Raw genomic sequence first — 27,029 nt, 5'->3', positions numbered from 1 at the left:
TATACTTTTGCTCTTATAAGTAAGTCATCTTTTTTTCATCAAGTATTTTCCCTTTAGCATTTTATTATGAAATATTGCAAACACTAGAAAAATTGAAAGAAATTTGCAGTGGATGCCTGTTTCCCTCCCACCCACATTCTACAAGTAATAATTTGCTCTTTTTTGCTTCATTACATTTTTAGTCATCTACGTTCCTCTAACCATCCATCAATCAGGCCTTTTAAAAATTGATTTTAAAATAAATTTTAGGTGGCTGGGGTTGTGGCTCAGCAATAGAGCGCTCACCTACTACGTGCGAGGAGCTGGGTTTGATTCTTAGCACCACATAAAAATAAATAGATAATTGGTGGACATCAATGCATTTTACCTGCAAAAACTATAACTTTAGTTCATTAAGTGGAGTTGGATATTTGTTCATAGTTCTTTGATTTTAAAGTAAATTTTACATTCAGTGAAATGTACACATTAAGTGTACCATTTGTTGTTTTGTTAAATGCATGCATTTGTGTTACTCAGATTATTTTTTTTCTGTATATATTTTTAATATTTTTAGTTGTAGATGGACATAATACCTTTATTTAATCAAGTGCTTTACTACTGAGCTATAACCCCTGCCCTCCATATTTTTTTATAGGTGCATTTTTGGATTCATTGTTACATGTTCATACCTGGACACAATATATTTGGTCAGTTGTGTTATCCAGATTCTAATGAAGAAAATTGACCATAATCATCACCTCAAAAAGTTCCCTCATTCTCCTTCCTTATCAATCTTTTCCCCTAACCCTTATTGATACAACCATTGTTCTATTTTCTTTTTCCCCTAGTTTAGCTAGTTTGGCTTTTTTTTTTTTTTTTTTTTTGGTACTGGAGATTGAATCCAGAGTTGCTTTACACTGAATCACATCCCCAGCCCTTTTTAAATTTTTTATTTTATTTTGAGACAGGGTCTCACTAAACTGTTTATGGCCTTGCTAAGTTGCTGAGACTGGCCTTGAACTTGTAATCCTCCTGCCTCAGACCCCCAAGTGGCTATGATTACAGGCATGCATGCACAACTGTCTCTAATTTCTTGTTTTTGAGGTTCCATACATATTATAACATGTATCAGTAGTTCTTTATCATTGCTATTTGTTTATCCAGTCACTTGTTGAGGATTATTTTTCCTTCAGTTTTGGCTGTCATGAGTAAAGCTATAAATTCATATACAGGTCTTGCTGGGAATGTAACTTGGTGCTGTAGCACTTGCCTAGCATGTGTGAGGCCTCAGTTCAATCCTCAGCTCCATAAAAAGAAATCAAAACAAAACAAATATATAGATTTTTTTTGTAGACATATTTTCAGACCTTGGCATGAATTTACTGGATACTAGATTAGATTTATGTAAAATTAACTTTATTAGAAGCTGCCAAAGAGCTTTGTGTGGAGTTCTAATTACGACATGTATTTGCCAACATCTAGTGGTTTTTGGTTTAAAATTTTTACTTTTAGCCTTTTGTTGGGTATGTAGTGGTATCTTTTTTTTTTTTTTTTAAGAATTTTTATATTTATTTTTTAGTTTTCAGCGGACATAACATCTTTGTTTGTATGTGGTGCTGAGGATCGAACCTAGGTCACACGCATGCCAGGCTAGCGCGCTACTGCTTGAGCCATATCCCAGCCCTGTAGTGATATCTTACTATGGTATTAATTTCACATTCCTCTGATGATTAAAGATACTGAACATTTTTTGTGTACCCCTCCCCCCCTTTGAGAAATGGTCTGCTAACATCTGATCACCTTTTTCAGATTCGAATATCAAAGTTTTCTTTCTTGTCAGATTTTAAAGATTCTTTATAAAATCATCATCTCTGGTCACTTCTGTAAAAAGCAGAATGGGATAAAGTTAGTTCTCTTAGGATCTTGCCTCACTTTCACAAGGATTATACTCCCAGAATATGAACATAGAAATGCTTTGGAGATAATGACATGTAAAAGTAAAATGTATGATGATAACACAAAGGACAGGAGAAAGTAGAATTATATTGTTTTTGTTTCTTATTACACATGAATCAGTCTATTAGAACTGTACCAGAGTTAGAGGATTTTTGAGTGTCTCATAATTGGATGCTTTGAGTCTAGGCAAATTGATATTCAGTGATCAAACAAAAAAACTAGTAAACCCCCCCCCCCCCAATATGATGTGTGTCCTCTTTCCCTTTTTCTGTCTGTCACAGAGAGTTATGTGTGGCGGGGAGAACTTAGTTATAGGGCAAACCCAGAAAACCCACCCCCTATTATGTGTGTCCTCCCTCCCTTTTTCTGTCTGTGACACAGAGTTGGGGGGGGGTGCAGAACTTAGTTGTAGGGCTTTATATTAACATTTTTATTTTAAAATAATTTTATTGATTATTCTAAGCCTTTATGATTATTTTCATGTTCTCATTTTGTTATTCAGCTTATATGCAGCCCTTTTTCAGCATTGTATCATTTGAGAATATAGTGAACCTTCCATTTGTTCCCTTACATGATATCATGTCTAAAACCAAATTTTGGAATACATGTTATAATTAATTTTTAATTAATATATTACTTGATATTGCTAACTATGCACTTCTAGACAAGATTAGCATTGTTAATGTTTGTCTTTTAAGAAATATATCATTTTAAAAAAAGATATGTCATTTTTGAAATTAAAAAATAAACCCATGAGATTTAAATGTTTTATGAAAACAGTTATTTTTAAAAACTTACATCATGAAGAATTGCAGACTGTTTCTCTGATCATCAGGTTTTATCTTTTAGTCCTTCAGGTAACTTGTTTTATACATTTTTATGTGTACTTCATCATTAAGTGTATGGTTTCTTCAGTGAACCTCTGCCACAGAGAATAGGCCAATCAAGTGTTCCTTCTTCCCATTTCATTTTGTTCTTTTTTTCTTTCTGGAAACCTTTTTGTACAATTTCACCTTCAAAATTAGATTAGTTCCGGGCTTCGGCAGCAAATATTCTAGAATTGGAACAATAGAAGATTAGCATGGCCCCTGCTCAAGGATGACACGCAAATTTGTGAAGCATTCCATATTTTTTTGAAATGCATTCTGCTGTCATATATAACAAATTATACAATTAGGCTCTACTCCTGTTTGTTTTGTTATAGTGCGTATATCATAACACTTAGTATCTAGTGTATTTTAATTACCTACTGATATGTTTCCCTAATTGCTAGACTATTTAACTTTAAGAAGTTAAGATAGGGCCGGCGATATAGCTCACTTGGTAGAGTGCTTGCCTCACATGCACAATGCCCTCGGTTCAATCCCCAGCCCCACAAAAAAAAAAAAAAAAGTTAAAAGACAGGTCTATAGCTTATAGCTTATTCATCTTTGTGTTTATATTACCTGGAACATTCTAGAATATTTAAGGTATTCAGAAAGTGTTTATTGGACAGAGTATTAATTTGTTTGGGGTTCTGTAACAAAATAGCACAGACTAAATAAGTTCTGAAGGCTATAAGTCCAAGATCAAGGTATCAGTCAGTAGTTTAGTTTCTCCTGAACCTTTCTCACCGGTTACAGATGGGCCATTTCTTGTGTTGTCTTCACTCAGTCTTGTCAGTGTGGAGGCATCCCTGGTGTTTCTCCAGTGTTTCTAAATTTCTTCTTATAAGGACTTTTTTCTATCTGTGACACAGAGTTGGGGGGTCGGGGCAGAACTTAGTTGTAGGGCTTTATATTAACATTTTTATTTAAAAATAATTTTATTGATTATTCTAAGCCTTTATGAATATTTTCAGGTTCTCATTTTGTCATTCAGCTTATATGCAGCCCCCTTTTTCAGCATTGTATCATTTGAGAATACAGTGAACCTCCCATTTGAACTGAGGGCCTTGTGCATGTCTCAGTGGGTTCAACCCATCCATTTGACCACATTTAGCATTGGTTACTTCTTGAAAGGTTTTATATCCAAATATAGTCACATTTTGAAGTATTAGGGGTTAGGACTTCAACATATGAATTCTGAGGGACACAAATTAGTCCATAACATATCAGTACTTAGATTTAGTGTATGTTCCAGCTGAGGTTGATTTCTTATGGTTCAAAACCAAATTGAGGTTGTCAAAGTTAGGACCAAAGAGTCTTTGCTGGTATAAGAAATGGTTTACTTCTAGTGTTTTGTCTTAATTCCCACTTAGGTAAGTATAGTTCTTAATGATTAAGACCCTATATTGCCTTTAGTACTTTGAAGTACTACTAAGGTGTTCTTGTTTAATAGTAAGCTTTATTTTCCTCTTCATGTCACAAAAATATAGATAAAACACATATACATATGTACATTAGGGTATATGTATACTTTTTGTACATACTGGCTTTTTATTCATGATCGCTAAACATTTTAACCCCAGAAATGTGTTGATTTGCAAAATTGTCAGTGGTAATTAGAAAGGTGACACAATTCAGTAATTTTCCTATAGCACTTCCCTGAATTATATATAATTTCTTGATGTAAGCAGATAGATGCCTGGCTATCCTGGTGGTCCTTTCTTTTCCCATGGTAGCCCCGGCTTCAGATTTCCATTTTCCTTCCGTGTAATAAGACTTTTGGAAATATTGGCAGTAGTGAGGGAATGGACATAAGATCGGAGAGCAAGATAAACTCCATAGTTGTTCATTTGGCTCTTACCTTTCAGAGTGATTGGGGGAACTTTATAAATACTGTAGTGCTCTTTGTCCCCCTTTGTAAAAATTTTATTTTGCAATTGATTTGCATTTATATCACAAAGATAGTACCAGAATTCCTCACCTGGTTTCCCTTATTGATAACCTCTTACCCATTGCATGTCTGTCACTACTGAGAAACCAACATTGGTATATCACTACTAATTAAATTCCAGATGTTATTTGAAGGTATTCTCTTGCGGTTTCACAATTCTGTCTTTTCATAACTAACAGTTTTGAGGAATGCTTGTCTGATTTTATAGACTGCCCCTCAAATTGATTTGTCTAGTGTTTTTCTTATGGTTTGACTGGGATTATGGATTGCAACCCATCCATTTGACCACATTTAGAAAAATACCTCAGAAATGAAGTACCCTTCATATCATATCATATCATATCAGGGGAACATAGTATCAACACGGCTTATCATTGATAATATTAACTACAATTTTTGGTCAAGGTGGTATTTGCCAGGTTTCTCCTCTGTAAAGTTACTGTGTCTTCTTGCCCACTTGAGTTGAGGTCAGTGGATGAGTGGTTGGGTGCCAACTTCTGGAAGGACAAGTATCAACATAAATAGTTGAAATTCTTCTGTAAGCAGATTTATTTATATCAGTATGGACTCATGGATATTTTATTTTTTACTTTGGACTAGAATTCAATACTACATTATTTATTTTTTTTGTTAAATTGTTTCAGTTTTGGCCATTGGGAGCTCCTTCTGTTTGGCTCCAGCGTCCCTTTGACATGCACCATCCTTTTGTTTTTTGTGTTTTTTCACTTTCTGGCACTTAGAGATGCTTCAGGCTCATTTTGGATTTTCCCTGCCCAGCCCTAGAATCAGTCATTTCTCCAAGGAGCTCTTGTTCCTTTTATTGGAAAATGGTATTACAAATCAGAATTTGGCCTAGGTGCCCTAAAAAGTTAACTTCTCTGTTCTTATGCAGAATATCTGGAAAGTTGAATCTGAGTATTTGGATGAATGATGGAGGGATTTTAGTATCACACACTTATATATATTTTTTTTTTAAAGAGAGAGTGAAAGAGGAGAGAGAGAGAATTTTTAATATTTATTTTTTAGTTCTCAGCGGACACAACATCTTTGTTGGTATGTGGTGCTGAGGATCAAACCCGGGTCGCACGCATGCCAGGCGAGCGCGCTACCGCTTGAGCCACATCCCCAGCCCCTACTTCCAGCCCTTTAAATTTTTATTTTGCTACAGGGTCCTGGTAAATTTCCATGGCTGGCCTGGAACTTTAATCTTCCTGCCTCAACCTCTGGAGTAGCCAGGATTACAGATGTGTGCCACCATACCTGGTTATGTTTTTCTTTTTCTCTTAATTTTTTTTTTAAATAGATTGTCAGGGGAGCTGGGAGTTACTTTCCAATTTTTTTAGTTGGAGTTTGGTTCTACTTAATGGAAATTAGAACTTTAAATGTGTTTCTGCTTTGTAACTTTCTGAAACATTTCAGAAAATGAGGGCCTTGTTTTAGGAAATTTATTGCTGAATTCTCTTTTGCAAAACCTTATTTGAAACAGCAACCTAAGTTTTAACAAAAGGTTTTGATCAGAACACCAGTTTGTCCTTATTAAAATAAGAGCTCACAGGGTTTTCTGAGCTTCATAATTGCCATTTAACGATTTGTAGCTAAGTCTTTGATAGCCTTAGATTTTAGGATTGGCATGCACTTAGAAACCCAACTTGATTTAAAAAAAAAAAAGTCCGCCTTTTATAGAGATATTATCCATCATGTATTTGCAAATATTTTGCATATTAAATTTGATGTATTTTTACTCTTATGAATTTATGTACAGTTTTCTTGTATTATTGAAGTTTTCTTGTACACTTTTAATAAAAATTGAGGGATATAAGTCACAATTGGCATATTAATCTGATGAAACTCTTTAAACTGCTCTTTTCCTCAATCTTGCAGATCTTTTTTTCTCCCTATAGTCTACTCATTTTAGCTCCTCAGTTAAATCTCCTTAAACTATGTGAAGCAGAAACATGTAGTTCCTCATTCTTTAATAATTTGACCCTAGCTTATTCTTCCCCAGTGGTGGGGGTGTGGGCAAGGAAAACCCACGTCTCAAACATTATAGTATTTTAGATGCTGCCATTTCTTGCCTTGACTAAGCATTGTTTGAAATGAATATTTCTTCCATCACTCATACATTTTTCATGGTTTGACTTGGATATCACCTTCTCTATGAACTAATTTCCAGAGGCACAAATTGCTACATCCTTTGTGTTCCTACAGAGAGTGATTTTATTTTATAGCACCTGTAGTTTGATCGTTTGTTTTGCTTGGTTAATTATTTATTTCCTTAAATTCTGTTTGATACTATATTGTGAGCTTATTAAAGGATAGGATCCTATGTCTTACTTCTTCTGCTTACAATCAAGGATATAGTTTTTGTACTGAAGATTGCTTGCAGGGGTGCTTTAACATTAAATTGTGTCCCCAGTTCTTTATATATTTTTTGAGATAGGTTCTTGCTAAGTTGATGAAGCTCTCATTAAATTGCTAAGGCAGGCCTCTAACTTGCGATCCTCCTGCCTCTCCAGAGTTGCTGGGCATGTGTCACTGTGCCCAGCTAAATTACTTTTTTTGTTTTTGGTATTGGGGATTGAACTCAGGACCACTCGACCATGAGCCACATCCCCAGCCCTATTTTTTGGTACCAGAGATTGAACCCAGAGGCACTTGGCCACATCCCTAGTACTGTTTTGTATTTTATTTAGAGACAGGGTCTCACTGAGTTGCTTAGCGCATCACCATTGCTGAGGCTCGCTTTGAACTTGTGATCCTCCTGTCTCAGCTTCCTGAGCCTCAGGGATTACAGGCATGCACTACCATGCCTGGCCTATAGTTACTTTTTAGTCATTTGAATAATTGAACATACATGCAGTCAAATTTTTCATCTTGATTTTTTTTTTTTAGCCCGCTATACTTTGGTTCCCACCTATTTCAAACTGTACATTCTATTTCTTGCTGCTTTAGTGAGATTGTTCACCTTAGAGTCTTGTGTTTATCACAATAATTATACTTTTTCTGTGTTATTTTGAGTTCTTCCTTCCTTAACATTTTTTTTAGCATATGTGACAATACTTATTCATAAGAAAAAGACCAAACTTTCTCTTTTTTTGTACCAGTGATTGATTTTAGGGGTGCTTAACTGCTGAGCCACATCCCCAGCCCTTTTTTGCATTTTATTTAGAGACAGAGTCTTTCTGAGTTGCTTAGGGCCTCGCTAAGTTGCTGAGACTGGCTTTGAACTTGAGATCCTCCTGTCTCAGCTTCTCAAGGCACTAAGATTACAAGTGTGTGCCATTGCGCCCGGCTGAAACTATTTATATTATTATCAAAAAGTAGATCCAGATTAAGTGTGCTGCTGTAAAGTCTACAGATTTTATTAGCTATATGGTTTAATTCCACATTACTTATTTTTTTTAGTATTTATTTTTTAGTTTTAGGTGGACACAATATCTTTATTTTATTTTTATGTGGTGCTAAGAATAGAACCCAGTGCCTCAAGCATGGTAGGCAAGTGCGCTACCACTTGAGCCACATCCCCAGCCCTCCACATTACCTCTTAAAAATTGTTCGCTGTTATAGGCTTGTAGGTATCTTTCTATATATTATAAAAATAATGATCATCTTTAAGTTGGTTACTACTTTGAAAAAGAAAGAACTCTTCTCTGAGTGAATTCTAATCTGAAGAAAGACTGAGGCTCCTAAAAGTTCAATTTTGGAGCTGGAAATTATTTAAATAACAGAAATCTCTAAGAGTAATTTGTAAGTTTGAAGCTTTGAATGTTGGCAGATTGATTAAAGAATATGGAGGTTTGTTTTCCTTGCACATTTTTGTTTTTTGAATTCTCATTGATTCTTTTCAGTTAACTCAACAGTAAATTATACTCCCCTCCTCCCCATACTGGGGATTGAACTGGGGGTGTGTGTGGGGGGAGTGGGTGAGGGGAGTGGGGAGTGGGTGGTGTGGGGGAGTGGGGAGTTGGTGGGGGGGGTGGAGAATGGGTGGGGGGGGTGGAGAATGGGTGGGTGGGGAGTGGGTAGGGATGGGGCAGGGTGCTCTACCACTGAGCCATATCCCCAGTCCTCCTCAGACCTTTTTATTTCTTATTTTGAGACAGGGTCTTGCTGAATTGCCAAGCTGGCTCAAATTTGCAATCCTTCTACTTCAGCTTCCTAAATAGCTGGCATCACAGGCATGAGCCATTGTATCTGTCTTGATTATTATACTTTTACTGATGACAGATTTTGTGAAATAGTTTGATGATAAATTATTACTTTCCAAGCATTAAAATTTATAAACAAAGGTAAATTCAGAAACCATAGGCTACTTTTAATAATGAAAAACAATCAGCCCTCAAGTTTGACAGCTGCATTCAAACTTGCCAGCAATCAAATGCCCTCTGTCTACTGGTCTTAATTAACAACAGTCATGACTAGAGCAGTAGACACTTCATAGCATATTGAACTCCACCCAGTTTGTGTTGATAAGGAGACTTAAAGAGGTGTTGTATGTGTATTTTTTGATGACTAATACTTAGGGATTTTAGAAAACTTAAGACAAATGAGAAAATCATTAAGTTCATAGAGAAATAGAAATCAATAGTGTGACAGAGATTTCTTTTTTTTTTTTTTAAATCAACATTTTTTTTTTTTGGTTGTAGATGGACACATTCCTTCCTTCCTTCTTTCTTTCTTTCCTTCCTTCCTAACCTAGTGCCTCACACATGCCAGGTGAGCGCTCTACCACTGAGCCGCAACCCCAGCCCCTAGAGATTTATTTTTTTTTCAAAAGCAGAATGTCTGGTATTAAAATTCAGAAAGCTAAAACTTCTAGCTCCCCAAACCTCATTCATTCATAATAGAGGGGAGTATATAGAATTCTTGGCTTTCATAAATTTCATATTAAAAAAATTAGTCATTTATTTCTCTACTTCAGAGTTTTGAAGGGACACTTGATTTTATGCCTTTCTTGTCCTCAATGGTTTCATTTACTTTTTAGGTTATAAGAAAAGGTGTATAGCCTTATGTTGTCTTGTATGTATACATACTTCTTTAGAAAATAATAACAACCATTATGCCTCATGCTCTGCTAGGTACTCTTATCATTATGATAATTTTATAGGATAGGTACTATTATTATCCCAGCATATAGACTGTAAACAATTTTAGAGAGTTTAAGTAGTATGACAGAGATTATATAGCTAGCCAGGGGCAGGGTCAAGACTTGAACTCAGATTTTTTTTTGTATCAAAGTGAATTTCACTTTCCTTTGCTATTTACCAGTCATCTCACTTAAAGATGGAAATTTGTCTTCATTGTCACTGAGTATCCATCATATGTTTTGTTTTCCATAATGTTTTCCCATAGTTCTGAGAATTGCTTTAGCTTTTGGTTATTATAAGGCTTTATATTCTCTAACTTCCTGGAATATTTTAAAAATATTTTAAATATTACTTAGTCTTGAAATTTTCCCTTTGGTGGTTTTGATCATCAATTACTTCTCTACTCTTTAAGTCTTTTCAGGTCAAATTTATATTCAGAAGGAACAAAGACTTGCTTTATTCAAACTAAGCCTTAGCTGAAAAAAGTCAACCCATGTGTAAGTCTATCTAAGTGCCATCATGGTGCTATCTGTGCACCTCAGTTCATTTTTACCTTTTCAGAAGAGACATGTATCCTAGGCAGACCTCTCCATAAAGTGATTTACATTTGACTTTCTGAATCTGACCGTCCTAAACTTAATTGTTCTGTATCTTCATTCCTCTTAATAACATGAGAAATAATGTCTAGAGCAACATGAATTGAAGGATGATTCTGAATCCCCTTGTGTGAATAGTCCTTGTCCAGTTCCTCTCAACAGGTTAGTGTTTCTGTGATATCTGTTTAGCTTAAGGAATAGAATGAGCATCTTTAGATCTAGGTTCCTGTGTTGTTGTCAGCTTTCCATTGCTGTATCAAAACTTGAGATAAATCAATATAAAGGAGGAAAGGTTTATTTTGACTCACAATTTCAGAGGTTTCAGTCTATGGTTGACCCAGTTGCTTTTGGGCCTGTGGCAAGGCAGTACCATGGTGGCAGGAATGTGTGTAGGAGGAGGTTGCTCACTTCATGGTGGCCAGGAAACAGAGGGGTAGGGGGGGAAAGGGTCTGGGGTCCCAATGTCCCATTCTGAGTTGCACCTCCAGTGATCTTTCTTCTTTTCACTAGGCCTCACCTCCTAAAGGTTCCACCTCCTTCTAAAGGTTCCACCACCTCCTAATAGCACCATTAGCTGGGGACCAAGTGTTTCAACACATAAATCATTGGGGGACATTTAAGATTCATTCAAGAGTTTTATACTCTCTTCACACTACATATAAAACCATTCTTAATCCAGAGACTTAGATGCAACCAAAGGAGTAACCAGAGTGACTCTAGCAAATAGTAGGAAATACTTTATCATGTCATCATAGAACCATTCAATAAGGAAACTCCCTGTTCTTCTTCCTCTGTATTCAGAGGGTATCTAGATTTACTTCGGATTTGAGAAAAGAAGAAATTCTGAGCTATTTAACACTGAACTACAAACAGATCTAGTATTCTGGTGAGTTATGGATGACAGAATCTTTGAAGATGAGGATAAATAGCTTGCTGACTAATTCTGTTTTTAAAAAATTGAAGAAATTTGTTGGGTACAGTGGCACTCAACCTGTAATCTCAGTGGCTCAGGAGGCGCAAGGTAGGAGGATCATGAGTTTAAAGCCAGACTCAGCAATTTAGAGAGGCCCTAAGCAACTTAGTGAGATTCTGTCTCAAAAAATAGTAACTGGGATTGTAGCTTATTGGTAGCGCACTTGCTAGCATGTGTGAGGTACTGGGTTTGATTCTTGGCACCATGTGTAAAAAAAATAAGGGTTCATTGACACCTAAAAAAAATAGTAATAATTAAAAAAACAAAAAAATAAAAATAAATTTGCATAATCAGTCTCATTATAATTGTTTTCATGTAGGTCGTGCATTTCTCTTATTGAACTTGATAGTAGCTATTAAATCTTTTCAAGTCTGTTGTGAGTGGTTTGTATTTTGTAACTAGCTTCTCTATTTTTATAAAGTCACTGATTTTGGAGTATTAACAAACCTAACTGGCCTATTTTCAGTGGTGTTCCTGTTGATCTCATTGGTAAATAATGAAAAAATTTATCTGCTTTTTAATATTTATGCCCATTCATTTGTTTGAATGACTTGATTTGCATTTTAAGAACAATATTATATACCATGAAGACCATTTTTTCCCCTTTCTTATTTTAATGAGATTGCCTACAGTGTTTCACCATTCAATCAGCAGTTTTCCCTTCTGAATTGTGCAGGACAGACAAACCATGTCTGTGAGCTGAATCCAGCTAGTTTTCTGGTTTGAAGAGAACTTTGTAACTTTGAACCTTTGAGATTTAAAGGATGTGAAAAGAGATCTTTATAGGGTTTCTGAAGGATACAGTTATTTTTCTGCTCAGTATTTATTATGCATTAAAGAAGTAGCTTGTAGAGGCTGGGGTTGTAGCTCAGTGGTTGAGTGCTTGCCTAGCATGTATGAAGCACTGGGTTTGATCCTCAGCACCACATTTAAAAAAAAATTAGTGTGTCCATCTACAACTAAAAATAGTAATTAAAAATGTAGCTTGGGGCAGGGGTTGTAGCTCAGTGGTAGCACGCTTGCCTAGCATTTTGTGAGGCACTGGGTTCGATTCTTAGCACCACATACGAATAAATAAAAGTTCATCAACAACTAAAAATTATTTTTAAAAAAGTATCTTAATGCTTTTATAGAGAAAATATGTTTCCCTTCTTGTCTTTTCATGCTTTCTCTATTTTAAAGGCATGATTGACAGAAATACAGAAGACAATTAGAAATTATTTTGAAAACCTATATTCCAATAAAATAGAAGATAGTGAAGACATCGATAAATTTCTTAAGTCATATGATTTGCCCAGACTGAGTCAGGAGGATACACACAATTTGAACAGACCAATATCAATGGATGAAATTGAAGAAGCCATCAAAAGACTACCAACCAAGAAAAGCCCAGGACCGGATGGGTATACAGCGGAGTTTTACAAAACCTTTAAAGAAGAATTAATACCAATACTTTTCAAGTTATTTCAGGAAATAGGAAAAGAGGGAGCTCTTCCAAATTCATTCCATGAGGCCAACATCACCCAGATTCCGAAACCAGACAAAGACACCTCAAAGAAAGAAAACTACAGACCAATATCTCTAATGAACCTAGATGCAAAAATCCTCAATAAAATTCTGGCGAATCGAATACAAAAACACATCAAAAAAATTGTACACCATGATCAAGTAGGATTCATCCCTGGGATGCAAGGATGGTTCAATATACGGAAATCAATAAATGTTATTCACCACATCAATAGACTTAAAGATAAGAACCATATGATCATCTCGATAGACGCAGAGAAAGCATTCGACAAAGTACAGCATCCCTTTATGTTCAAAACATTAGAAAAGGGCTGGGGATGTGGCTCAAGTGGTAGCGCGCTCGCCTGGCATGCGTGCGGCCCGGGTTCGATCCTCAGTACCACATACAAACAAAGATGTTGTGTCCACCGAAAACTAAAAACAAACAAACAAACAAACAAACAAACAAAAAAAACATTAGAAAAACTAGGGATAACAGGAACTTACCTTGACATTGTAAAAGCTATCTATGCTAAGCCTCAGGCTAGCATCATTCTGAATGGACAAAAGTTAAAGGCATTCCCTCTAAAATCTGGAACAAGACAGGGATGCCCTCTATCACCACTTCTATTCAATATAGTTCTCGAAACACTGGCCAGAGCAATTAGACGAAAGAAATTAAAGGCATAAAAATAGGAAAAGAAGAACTTAAATTAGAAGAAATATTTGCAGATGACATGATTCTATACCTAGAAGACCCAAAAGGGTCTACAAAGAAACTACTAGAACTAATAAATGAATTCAGCAAAGTGGCAGGATATAAAATCAACACGCATAAATCCAAGGCATTTCTGTATATCAGCGACACAACTTCTGAAACGGAAATGAGGAAAAACACTCCATTCACAATATCCTCAAAAAAAATAAAAAACTTGGGAATCAACCTAACAAAAGAGGTGAAAGATTTATACAATGAAAACTACAGAACCCTAAAGAGAGAAGTAGAAGAAGATCTTAGAAGATGGAAAAATATACCCTGTTCATGGATAGGCAGAACTAACATTATCAAAATGGCGATATTACCAAAAGTTCTCTATAGGTTTAATGCAATGCCAATCAAAATCCCAATGGCATTTCTTGTAGAAATAGATAAAGCAATCATGAAATTCATGTGGAAAAATAAAAGACCCAGAATAGCAAAAGCAATTCTAAGCAGGAAGTGTGAATCAGGCGGTATAGCGATACCAGATTTCAAACTATATTACAGAGCAATAGTGACAAAAACAGCATGGTACTGGTACCAAAACAGGCGGGTGGACCAATGGTATAGAGGACACAGAGACTAATCCACAAAGTTACAACTATCTTATATTTGATAAAGGGGCTAAAAGCATGCAATGGAGGAAGGATAGCATCTTCAACAAATGGTGTTGGGAAAACTGGAAATCCATATGCAACAAAATGAAACTGAATCCCTTTCTCTCGCCATGCACGAAAGTTAACTCAAAATGGATCAAGGAGCTTGATATCAAAGCAGAGACTCTGCGTCTGATAGAAGAAAAAGTTGGCTCCGATCTACATATTGTGGGGTCGGGCTCCAAATTCCTTAATAGGACACCCATAGCACAAGAGTTAATAACAAGAATCAACAAATGGGACTTACTTAAACTAAAAAGTTTTTTCTCAGCAAGAGAAACAATAAGAGAGGTAAACAGGGAGCCTACATCCTGGGAACAAATTTTTACTCCTCACACTTCAGATAGAGCCCTAATATCCAGAGTATACAAAGAACTCAAAAAATTAGACAATAAGATAACAAATAACCCAATCAACAAATGGGCCAAGGACCTGAACAGACACTTCTCAGAGGAGGATATACAATCAATCAACAAGTACATGAAAAAATGCTCACCATCTCTAGCAGTCAGAGAAATGCAAATCAAAACCACCCTAAGATACCATCTCATTCCAGTAAGATTGGCAGCCACTATGAAGTCAAACAACAACAAGTGCTGGCGAGGATGTGGAGAAAAGGGTACACTTGTACATTGCTGGTGGGACTGCAAATTGGTGCGGCCAATTTGGAAAGCAGTTTGGAGATTCCTGGGAAAGATGGGAATGGAACCAGCATTTGACCCTGCTATTGCCCTTCTTGGACTATTCCCTGAAGACCTTAAAAGAGCATGCTACAGGGATACTGCCACATCAATGTTCATAGCAGCACAATTCACAATAGCTAGACTGTGGAACCAACCCAGATGCCCTTCAATAGATGAATGGATAAAAAAAATGTGGCATCTATACACAATGGAGTACTATGCAGCAATAAAAAATGACAAAATCATAGAATTTGCAGGGAAATGGATGGCACTAGAGCAGATTATGCTTAGTGAAGCTAGCGAATCCCTAAAAAACAAATACCAAATATCTTCTTTGATATAATGAGAGCAACTATGAACAGAGCAGCGAGGAAGAGCAGGAAGAAAAGATTAACATTAAACAGAGACATGAGATGGGAGGGAAAGGGAGAGAAAAGGGAAATTGCATGGAAATGAAGGGAGACCCTCATTGCTATACAAAATTACATATAAGAGGTTGTGAGGGGAATGGGAAAATAAACAAGGAGAGAAATGAATTACAGTAGATGGGGTAGAGAGAGAAGATGGGAGGGGAGGGGAGGGGGGATAGTAGGGGATAGGAAAGGTAGCAGAATACAAAAAAATAAAAAATAAAAAAAAAAATAAAGGCATGATTGACCCACAACCATAAGATAAATGTCTTTTGGGATGCCAGAGCTCCTGAAATTGAAAAGTTGGCAATGGCAAATGTTCAAGAAATCTTAGATTATTACCTAATTTTGCCATTACTATTGTTTTTAGTCTGCATATTCTCTTTTTCTTTATAGTCTTAGTTACTCCAGTCAAAAATGTATCATTTTTACTCCTTTCCTTCTACCCATTATACAATTTAAGAAAACATGTATTAAGTACCCATGTGCAAGACAGCTATTTTAGTTGCTAGAGATCAGGCACTGAACTGGATAGATGAGGTTTCTGCATTTTTGGAACTTGCATTTTAGTGAGGGGGCTCTTATAATAAAAAGGCCAACAAAGTTATTTCAGTTAGTGGCAAGTATTTTACAGAAAACAGGTTGTGACAGAGAGCGACTAGGAAGAGAAGCTGATTAAACAGGAGTGTGTGTCCAAGTCCTCCGAGATGCAGATGGGATTAAATGTGCAAGGATTTCTTTTCCTTTTCTTTTTTTTCCGTAATACAGCATGTGTAGCATAAAGTTTATCATTTTAACCTTTAAAAAATTTTTTTTGTAGTTGTAGATGTACCGTATATCTTTATTTTATTTATTTTTATGTGGTGCTGAGGAACGAACACAGTGCCTCACATGTGCAAGGCATGCGCTCTGATACTGAGCTACAGCTACAGCCCCCTACCCCTGCCTTTTTTGTTTTTTTTTGTTTTAAGAGATAGGTTTTTGCTGTATTGCCCAAACTGGTCTCGAATTCTTGGGCTTACATGATCCTCCTGTTTCAGTTTCCTAAGTAGTGGGGAGTACAGGCATGTACCACTGCAGCTGGCTTATTTTAACTATTTTTAAGTGCACAATTTGGCATTTAAGTTCATTTGCATCTTTGTGCAGCCCTCACCACCATTTATCTCTGGAAGTTTTTCATTATCCTCTACTGAAATTGTTCTCATTAAACACTAACTCCCATTCTCTTCTTCCCCAGCCCATTGCAGCCACCATTCTACTTTCTGTATACGAATTTGATCACTCTTGAGTACTTCATGTAGGTAGAAACACACAATATTTATTTTTGTATGTTTGTTTTATTTCACTTAACATAATGCCTTCAAGATTTCACCCATATTATAGCATGTATCAGGATTTCCCTTTAAGGCTGAATTATATTCCATTGTAGATGTGTATCACATTTTGTTTGTTTGTCCATTTTCTGTTGATGGACATTTTGATTGCTTCCACCTTTTGGCTATTGTGAATAATTCTGCCGTGGTCATGAATGTACAAATATCTGCTATGGACCTGTTTTCATTCATTTTAGATATAGGTCCAAAATTGAAATCACTGGATTATGTGCTAATTCTTTCATATATGTACCATTGTACAGTCCCATCAGCAGTGAACAAAGTTTCTAGTTTCTCCATGATCTTTTCAACATTTTCTTTGGGGGTGAGGCAGTGGTTACTGGGGATTGAATACAGGAGCATTTAACCACTGAACCATATCCCCACCCTTTTTTGTATTTTATTTTGAGACATGGCCTCACTGAGTTGCTTAGGGCCTCTCTTAAGTTGCTAGGGCTGGCTTTGAACTTGTGATCTTCCTGCCTCAGCTTCCTGAGCTGCTGAGGTTATAGGTGTGTGCCATCATGCCTGACTTGTTTTATTTTTTGATAATAGCTATCCTAATGGGTGTGAAGTAGCATATTATATTTTTTATTTGCATTTCTTAATGATAAGCGATGCTATTGAGCATCTTTTCTTGTACTTTTTAGTTGTACATCTTCTTTGGAGAAATGATAATTCAAGTCCTTTGCCGCTTTTTGATCAGGTTGTCTTGTTGATTTCTAGAAGTTCTTTATGTATCCTGGATATTAATCCTTTATCAGATCAATGATATGCAAATATTTTCTATCATTTCTTGAGGTGCTTTTTCACTTCATAGTGTTCTCTCATGTACAGTGTGTAAGGATTTTATTAGGGGAAATGTCTGGGAGAGAAAATGAGAAGGGAGCCAGAGAAGACGTGAGAGGCTTTCAGATCATATTGTAAGTCCAATCCTGAGTGAAGGAAAAGAGGTAAGAAGTGGAGTTGGTGAAGTCAAATAAGTAAGTTTCAGCAAGGTCATCAAGAGTTTTAGAGCCAGTATTACATCAAAGGAGTCCTGTGTTTCCAAGGGACAGGCCTAATTTAGTATCCTTGTGTCAGTTTTGGACAGAACAGCCAGTGGGGAAGTGTGACCTTGGGTAAAGGCAGTGATGGATTTCAGAACCTTGATCAGTTAAGCTCCCTTTGGAGCCCTTGATCAGTTAAGCTCCCTTTGGTTGGAAATCTATAAGGCACATTCTTGTAGCTACCATTGAGGAGTCAGGAAAGACCTCTCTAAAAGATGACACTTAAGCCAAGACCTGGATCTTGAGAAGCTAGGTGGCCTTTCAGAAATCTTTGGGAAGATCCTTGTAGTCATGGTGAACACAAAGTGGAGACCTCTGAACCATGGTAAAAAGACAGAAAGTCAGTTTGGCTGTAGTCTCATGGTAAGAGATATAGATATGGACATGACATCAGAAAGGATCCTATAAGGTATGCCAAAGAGTTGGGATTTTATTTTTGGAACATTTGGAAACCACTGGAGGAATTTGAATAGAGACGTGATATGATCTGATTTGTATTTTTAGGGTAAGCTCAAGTATATAAAAAGGGATTATTAAGAAATAAGAAAACTAACATAGGTGTCTGTTGCAGTAGTACAGGCAAAAGATTATAATAATTTGGACTAAGATGATAACATATATTTGCTATCCAAAGGTTACCAAAATCCTGTTGATGCATTCATTATCTTTGGATTTTATGCTTTCTCTTCTAATTGATTTCTTATTGCTTATCATTTTATTTCCTCACTTTATATAGTAGTAACCTTTTAACTTTTTTTTAATGCCTCCAGTTTTAGCTACTTTGGATCCTTTTTCATATTATATTATCACATGATTTATTCATTAATGATTTAATTTTCCAGTTTAAGATTTTAAAAAAATTCTAGAATTATTTGCGTCCTCTGCTTCATCTGTCCTCTACTTGTACTGTTGTCCTCTTCCTGACTCTTAATTACAGGTATGTTTCAAACTATGGATTTCTTCTCAGGGCCTTCCCAGTAGCCATCTCTCCTATATCCTTGCAGTATCTTCCCTTTGGTGCCTTGTAGTCTGCATTTGTTTCTCTCCTTAGGCTGTTCTTTGAAGTTTATTCCTGTGGAGCTCTTTTGGGTTTTTTTGCTTTAGAATGTTGGTAAGTTGATGAGTGTCTCTTATAGTTCTTTGTATGCACTGTAGTACCCCTGCTAGAACTTTTGCTTCAAGTGCAGTTTTTTTGTGTGTGTTTTATGATTTATCTTGGAAGTCTCTTTGTTCTGTTTGTTTCTGTGTTGTGAAACTATTTTATCTAAACTCTAAAAAAATTATTATAAGTAAAATATCTATAATTGTTTATTTCAGTTTGATTTTTGTGGCCAATATGATCTGCATGTTTTTTCTTTATTTTTTGGTACTCCACAGTACCAAAAAACCCCAGGGAACTTTACTACAGAGCTACATCCCCAACCTCTTTTTATTTTTTTTATTTAAATTTTTTAAAAATTTATTATTTATTTTTGGGGCACCAGGGATTGAACCCAGAAGTGCTTTAATCACTGAGCCATGCCTCCAGCCCTTTTAGTATTTATATAATTTTTTAAAATTTTGGGACACGTTCTCACTAAATTGCTAAGGAAGGCTTTGAACTTGCAATCCTCCTACTTTAGCCTCCTGAGGCACTGGAATTAACAAGAGTGTGCCACCATGCCTGGCCATCCCCTTTATAATTTTTTCTTTTGAGACAGGATCTTGCTAAGTTGCCATCCTCCTCTTACCTCAGCCTTCAAGTGGCCAGGCCAAATGAGTCTTGATTCTAGCTAACAGTATGTTTTCTGAATTTTATTGTCTGTTCAGGGTAGGTTGCCAAGATCATTGATCTGTTTTTATGTTTTAATTTTTGATGTAACCTATAAATAAACAGGTTTCTGAATATCACTTCCTCTTTTTCTTTTTTTAACCTGGTATTAGACTGCAAGTTAATTATTTGCTAATAAGCTTAGCAAGGTTCTCTCCCTCTTCAAAATAGAGAACAATTAGATTTAGGTCTGATTTAATTTTTGCTAATGTAGGTAAGAGTCCATAGTGATGACTTTTAAGGGGAAATGCCATTCTTTTATTTTTAAATATTGTTTAGTTGTTGATGGACCTTTATTTTACTTATTTGTATGTGGTACTGAGAATCGAACCCAGTGCCTCATGCATGATAGGCAAGCACCCTACCACTGAGCCACAACCCCAGCCTGGAAATGCCATCCTTGATAAGGAAATTTTGACTAGGAAATTTTGACTATTTAGAATGTATAACAAAGCATTTTGTCTCCTTCATCTAGATATGAATGCTGGTAGTTTTAAAGCGTTCAAGTAGTCGCAGAGGGAGTATTGGCATCAGGCAATTGATTTAATATACTTAGGTTAAAAATGTTTTCACCTAATTATATGAAAAAAGATAAATGTTAAACATATTGCTTAGTTAATTTTCTGGTGATTTCTGAAGCTTTTATGGAAAAATTGTCAAATCAACTATCCCTTTTTTAAAATCTTGTTTTTATAGTCAAGTAAAATAAATAATCAAATTTTTATTTAAACTTGAAACAAGTATTTAGCTGAGTGAAGTGCCATGTACCTGTCATCCCAAACTTATTTAGGATTGTTTGAGCCCAGGAGTTTAGGTCTCCCCTTCCCCCATGAAAGGGAGTGGGGGGACAAAATTTTACATTTATCATTGGTGGTGAAAGGTCATACTAGTAATAGCGTATGCCAATTTATAAGTAGAATTCCTCAAAATTGTAGGAGTATTCTTAATGGATTCCTTCCTTTGGCCCACATAAGTTTATTTGTAAACTTGGCAAATCCTAACTAATTTTCAGTCTTTTTTTTTTTTTATTGGTTGTTCAAAACATTACAAAGCTCTTGACATATCATATTTCATACATTAGATTCAAGTGGGTTATGAACTCCCATTTTTACCCCAAATACAGATTGCAGAATCACATCGATTACACATCCACATTTTTACATAATGCCATATTAGTGACTGTTGAAAATTAGCAATTTTTAGCTTTCATGTATTTTTAGAACAAAGTTTACTAGGGAATAATTAGTTATTCGGGAGTAAATAATATGTGGATGGGATCAAATCAACACAAAAGAGGGACAGGTATTTTATGGTTTTATTATTAGAACTAATATTCGATTTGCTATATTTCATAATATTTGTCTCCTTATTCGTAACTTAAATCAGCCAGTAATTTTTTTTTTTAAAGAGAGAGTGAGAGAAGAGAGAGAGAGAGAGAGAATTTTTAACATTTATTTATTTATTTTTAGTTCTTGGCGGACACAACATCTCCGTTGGTACGTGGTGCTGAGGACAGAACCCGGGCCGCACGCATGCCAGGCGAGCGCGCCACCGCTTGAGCCACATCCCCAGCCCCCAGCCAGTAATTTTTTATAGAAATTAAAGACTCTAGGCTATGATTTTATTAAATAACAAATAGCTCAGGACATCTTTTATTGCTCCTTTGTTATTTTTGATGGCTTTTGAGTTTACAAATGCATTACTGGTATTTATTTTCATGAACTAACTTACATTTTCTCAGTTCAAAATAGAACATAAATTTGTGTTACCTTAGTGAGAACCTCTTAGTTAATGGGAATGTTAATTTTGCTATTAATGACTGAGTGTCTTGGTAACTCAGAGAAAAATTACTGGTTTACAGACATACAGCACATCATACACCAAACCACCCCTCCTTTTTTTTTTTTTTTTTTTTTTTTTTTTAAAGAGAGAGTGAGAGAGAGGGGGACAGAGAGAGAGAGAATTTTTTTAACATTTATTTATTTTTTCTTAGTTCTCGGCGGACACAACATCTTCGTTTGTATGTGGTGCTGAGGATCGAACCCGGGCCGCACGCACGCTAGGCGAGCGCGCTACCGCTTGAGCCACATCGCCAGCCCACCACCCCTCCTTTTAACTACCCCTCAACCCTGCCTTGTTGGAAAGACCAGAACTGACCAAAGACCAGAGCAGAATTAATCACAAAGAGTTCATTGTTTTGTGCATAAAGTGATAGAAAGGAAATTGAGCTTAGTAAATTATGTTGTGAATCAACTCTTTGCAAATTCATTTATGGATCCGTGTTCTTAGACTTCATCTGTCCTTTTTGCAAATTTTCATTGCCTTTGAGGGTCTCCATTCCAAGACCTTGAGAGTGACTCAGTAATTAATGATGAAGAGTCTAAAATGGCCATTTTTTTCTTTCGCAAATAAAGACTATCACCTCAGAGATCCAACCTAGTAAAACTCCTGGGAGACTTGAACTTCTGGATGAATCCTAGATCTTTCCAAAAGATCATGACTCTTTTGTTCCTGATGGGGTCCATAATTATGGGATATGAAAGGATTCCTCTTGACTTTTTGACAAGAGCTTATTGAGATTACTCTATTTCAGTATATTCATGAATTGAATAGTCATTACCACAATTTTAGTACATTGTTAGTTCATCAAGAAGAATCCTTATAGTTTTTGGTTATCACACCCTATCTCCCTTCATCCTCAGTTTTAAGCAACCACTAATCTACTTTATAGCTCTATAGATTTGCCTATTCTGGACATTTCATATAAAAGGAATCTTACCCGGCATAGTCTTTTATGATTAGTTAACATAATGTTCTCCCATTAAAATGAACTATGTAAATGTTCATCCATGTTGTAACTTGGATCATTATTTTATTTCTTTAGATTACTAAATTATAATTCTTTTTAAAAAATATTTATTTTTTAGTTTTAGATGGACACAATATATTTATTTTTTATTTTTATGTGGTGCTGAGGTTCGAATCTAGTGCCTCATGCATGCTAGGGGAGCATTCTACCACTGAGCCACAACCCCAGCCCCTCTGCCCCTTTTTTTGGTACTAGGGATTGAACCCAAGGCTACTTAACCACAGAGGCACACCCACAGCAAACTAAATTATAATTCTTTGTATGGATTTGTTCATTCATCATTTGATGGAATTCATGTTGTTGCCACTTTTTGGCAGTTATGATTTTGTACTGTATCTTCTCATTTCTCTTGTTTGTAGGTCTAGGAGTAGATTTGCTGGGTCCTGTGATAATTCTTTAATCTTTTTTTTCCCCTTTGGTGCTGGAGATTGAAGTCAGGTCCTTGTGCATGCTAAGCTAATGTACTACCACTGAACTACATCCCCAACTCTTAGTTTAGTCTTTTGAAGTACTGCCTAACTGGTTTCCAAAGTGTCTGCAGCATTTTCCATTCTCATCAGCAATTTATGAGGATTGCAGTTCCTTTACATTTTTTCTACCACATATATATGTTTTTTATTGTAGCCATGTGCCTTGTCATTGAGATTTGGGTTTTCTTGCCTTTGAGTGTGTTGATGATTCTTATCTTACAGTCTGCCTCCTGTAATTTGCTTAACTAAATGATCTTCAGCAACATAAGGCTCTAGTCCTTATCTAAAATTGAAATGCAATAGTTGTGCCCTATGGTCTATCAGAATTAAGATTCTTATTAGAGAATAAAGTAGCATGAAGAGAAGAACTATAGGAAAGATAACTTATTAATATTAGTTTATTATTTATAGCAATCCATCTAATGTTACATTCAGATGTACAAAAATTAATACTTGTAAAAAATATAATACTTTTAAAGTCACCCCTTAAAAAGTTATACCAAGAGAAAAACATGTTGTGTAAGCAGTCTTTTTTTTTTTTCCCCGTACTGGAGATTGAATCCAGGGGGCTTAACCACTGAGCCACATTCCCAACCCTTTTTTATATTTTATTTAGAGACAGGGTCTCACTTAGTTGCTTAGGGCCTTGGTAAGTTGCTGAGGCTGGCTTTGAAATTCTCAACCCTCCTGCCTCAGCCTCTCAAGCTACTGGAATTATAGTTGTGCACCACCACACTTGGCATAATCAGTCTTCTGAATTCTTTTTTATACTTTTTTAAAATTTAATTTTTAAAAATTGTGATGTTCTGATACATGTATACATTACATAATGATTAAATAAGGTTAAACGTATCTCCTCAAACATTCATCATTTTTTATGGTGTAAATCTTCAAAATCTTTTCCAGCTTTTTGAAATATACATTACATTATCATTGTCTACAGTTACCTTGTGCATTAGCACAACAGAACTCCTTATTCCTATCTAACTATAACTGTACCCATTGATGATTAACCTCTCCCTATTCTTCCTTCCCCAGCTTCTGGTGACCAATATTCTTCTCTCAACTTCTGTGAGAGAATCTTTTTTTGGATTCCACATATGAGTGAGATCATGAAGAACTTGTCTTTCTGTCTGGTTTATTCCACTTAACATAATCTCCTGTTTCATCTGTGTTGTCACAAGTGATGGAATTTCATTTTTTATGGCTGAATAATATTCCATGGTGCAAACAACACATTTTCTTTAAGTATGCATTAGTTGATAGACACCTAGGTTGTTTGTTTCTTGGTTATCATGAATAGTGCTGCAGTAAACATAATAGTACAGATGTCTCTTTGACAAACCAATTTTGTTTCCTTTGGATTTATACCCAGTAGTGGAATTGCTGAATCATATGGTCCTGTTTTGAATTCTAATCCTTTTTTTCTACTTTTATTATGTAAGTTTTGAAGAAAGTATTTGATTATAACCAAATCATACAGTAAGATTAGTTTTTTTGTTAATACAACTTTTCCAAGTAGGCCAATGTTCTGTGATAGCTTCTGCATTTCTAAAAATTGGGGCCACAAGCAGAAGTGTCACAGAAAAATGTTTTATAGGAACAGTAAAATGACTCGTGATGGCCATATTGAATCCTGATAAGGAAAAGACAGTTCTGCCATATTATAAGGGATGTTCTTAATGGAATTCAAGAACTCTTCAAATAAGTAATGTGATAAAACCTGTTAAAAGTCTTTAAAATATCTTATTGTTTCTTCTAGGCCTACCTTAAAGTTTCCCATGTCTCAATGGACTCCTGAATATAACAAGCTTTATACCTTAAAAGTGGATATGAAGAGTGAGATTCCTTCTGATGCACCAAAGACACAGGAGAGTCTGAAAGGGGTCCTTCTACATCCAGAGCCCATTGGGGCAGCCAAAAGTTTTCCTGCAGAAGTTGAGATGATTAATAGTAAAGTGGGGAATGAATTCTCTCACTTGTGTGATGATTCGCAAAAACAAGAGAAGGACAGGAATGGTAACCAGCAAGAACAAGAAAAAAGTGTTGTTGTGAGAAAAAAACGCAAAAGCCAGCAGGCTGGCCCTTCATATATGCAGAATTGTGTGAAAGAGAATCAGGGAATATTAGGATTGAGGCAACACCTAGAAACACCAAGTGATGAAGATAATGATTCCTCCTTCAGTGATTGTCTTTCTTCTCCTTCATCTAGTCTGCATTTTGGAGACTCTGATACTGTGACTTCGGATGAGGATAAAGAAGTCTCTGTAAGACATTCCCAGACCATTTTGAGTGCTAAAAGTAGAAGTCATAGTGCACGTTCCCAAAAGTGGCCTCGAACTGAGACAGAATCTGTGTCGGGATTGTTAATGAAAAGACCTTGTTTTCATAGCAGTTCATTAAGGAGACTTCCATGCAGAAAGAGATTTGTAAAAAATAATTCCTCACAGAGGACACAGAAACAAAAAGAGAGGATATTAATGCAGAGGAAAAAACGAGAAGTGTTAGCCCGAAGAAAATACGCATTACTACCCAGTTCTAGTAGTTCCAGTGAGAATGACCTCAGCAGTGAATCCTCTTCCAGTTCTTCAACTGAAGGAGAGGAGGATTTGTTTGTTTCTGCTAGTGAAAACCACCAAAACAATCCAGCTGCTCCCTCAGGTAAGAATGTTTTGGTAAAACATGAAAAGTATTGCATTGTATTTATACTTATTTTCTTGGTTTTATGACTTAGGGTTATGACTTAACAGCTTTTATTATCTTTAAAGAGAATATAAAGTTCTATTGACTTATTTTTAAAACCACATAAATTACCAACTATAATATTATCTAATTCCAAGAAAAAAATAAAAAATATTTCTATGACAAAAATAAAATCAGAATTGGTTGCTTTTTTCTTTTTAGATTAATTACTTATACCATTTTGGATAGAATTAGATTATATTTTAGGTGAGTTGTTGATTTATGGTACTAATATTTTTTCCCTGTAGTACTTTAGTATGTTTAACTTATGTGAATATTTTTCCAGACACTGTATGATGGATTTTTTTCTCATTTAATCATGCAACAACTTTAGTCACTAAAAAAGACTGCTTAATAGTTCTTTTAAGTACATTGTTTTTATTATCCATTGTCACTTTGTCATGTCAAGCCGAAAAATACTTTGAAGTTTTTGGTAGCTTATTTAAATATTAGGGCTTATAAACTTTTGATTATGACAGTGCTCAGCAAAGCAGATGATGGAGGAATAGCACTTGCATATGTGCTTTCATGCACTCTTGCATACAGAATAGATATTATATTTAAGTGCACTAAGAATGCGCAGATAATTCTGAAGTATAAGTATTTTTCATGTATACAGACCATCCCAATAGAATGCATCATTTCTGTACTTGTAATTTAAAGAGTTGTATTGGAATGAATATTAAAGAGCTAAGTCTTCACTGAGGGAACTAGATTAATTTCTTTTGAATTTAGGGAATAAGGGAATTGGGTCATAGGGAGAGCTTTTCAAAGGACTAGGAATACGTTTTCTAAGACTGATGCAAAGCTGTCCCAGTTTTTGCCTGATGTTCTGTTTGTCAGGGTCAAAGCCTATTACTCTACTATCCATATGTGTCATTTTCCTTTTCTTGTCTCTCTCTCCTTCCATATGAGTATCTTCCTTTTTCATTTTTGTTTTTCTATTTTTTCCAGAACCCTAGAATCTGTAACCTTGTTCTTATTTGGCCATATTTAGTTCATTTTTTTTTTAAACTATTTGAATATTTGTTTTAAGAAGACTTCATTGAGATCACTTGTAACTGGGAGAAATGTATAGCAATTGCTTCTTGAGGTCTCTTGAGAAAGAAGGAGGTGAAAAAAAGGACTTGTCTTGCTTAGTTGTCACATTTTTTTCATATGGTCAGGATCCGAAGACTCTAGTGTTAGGGGAGGGAGCGTTAGAGCCCAATTTCTTGAAATTAGTGAGGCAGAGTGGTTGATAATTGGAATAGAAGTTTCTAAGGAGTTGATATTTGTAGAGGAGTGAGAATA

At 35.7% G+C, this 27,029-nt stretch overlaps 1 protein-coding gene across 9 annotated transcripts in view; it reads left to right on the top strand.

Annotated features, from left to right (window-relative positions):
- The window catches only part of RNF111 (ring finger protein 111), a 127,932-nt gene that overhangs the window by 66,234 nt on the left and 34,669 nt on the right, over nt 1-27,029 (top strand). For all 9 annotated transcript variants that reach the window (XM_081291883.1, XM_081291882.1, XM_081291881.1 and 6 more), the window contains one exon: nt 24,757-25,655. In XM_081291883.1, the coding sequence (XP_081148009.1) occupies nt 24,757-25,655 (899 nt within the window). The remainder of the gene's footprint in view (nt 1-24,756; nt 25,656-27,029) is intronic.

The sequence above is a fragment of the Spermophilus citellus genome (assembly GCF_964194105.1).
Source record: "Spermophilus citellus genome assembly, chromosome: 4".
In the NCBI taxonomy this organism is placed as follows: Eukaryota; Metazoa; Chordata; class Mammalia; order Rodentia; family Sciuridae; genus Spermophilus; species Spermophilus citellus.
This window is presented reverse-complemented; position numbering and strand designations above follow the sequence as displayed.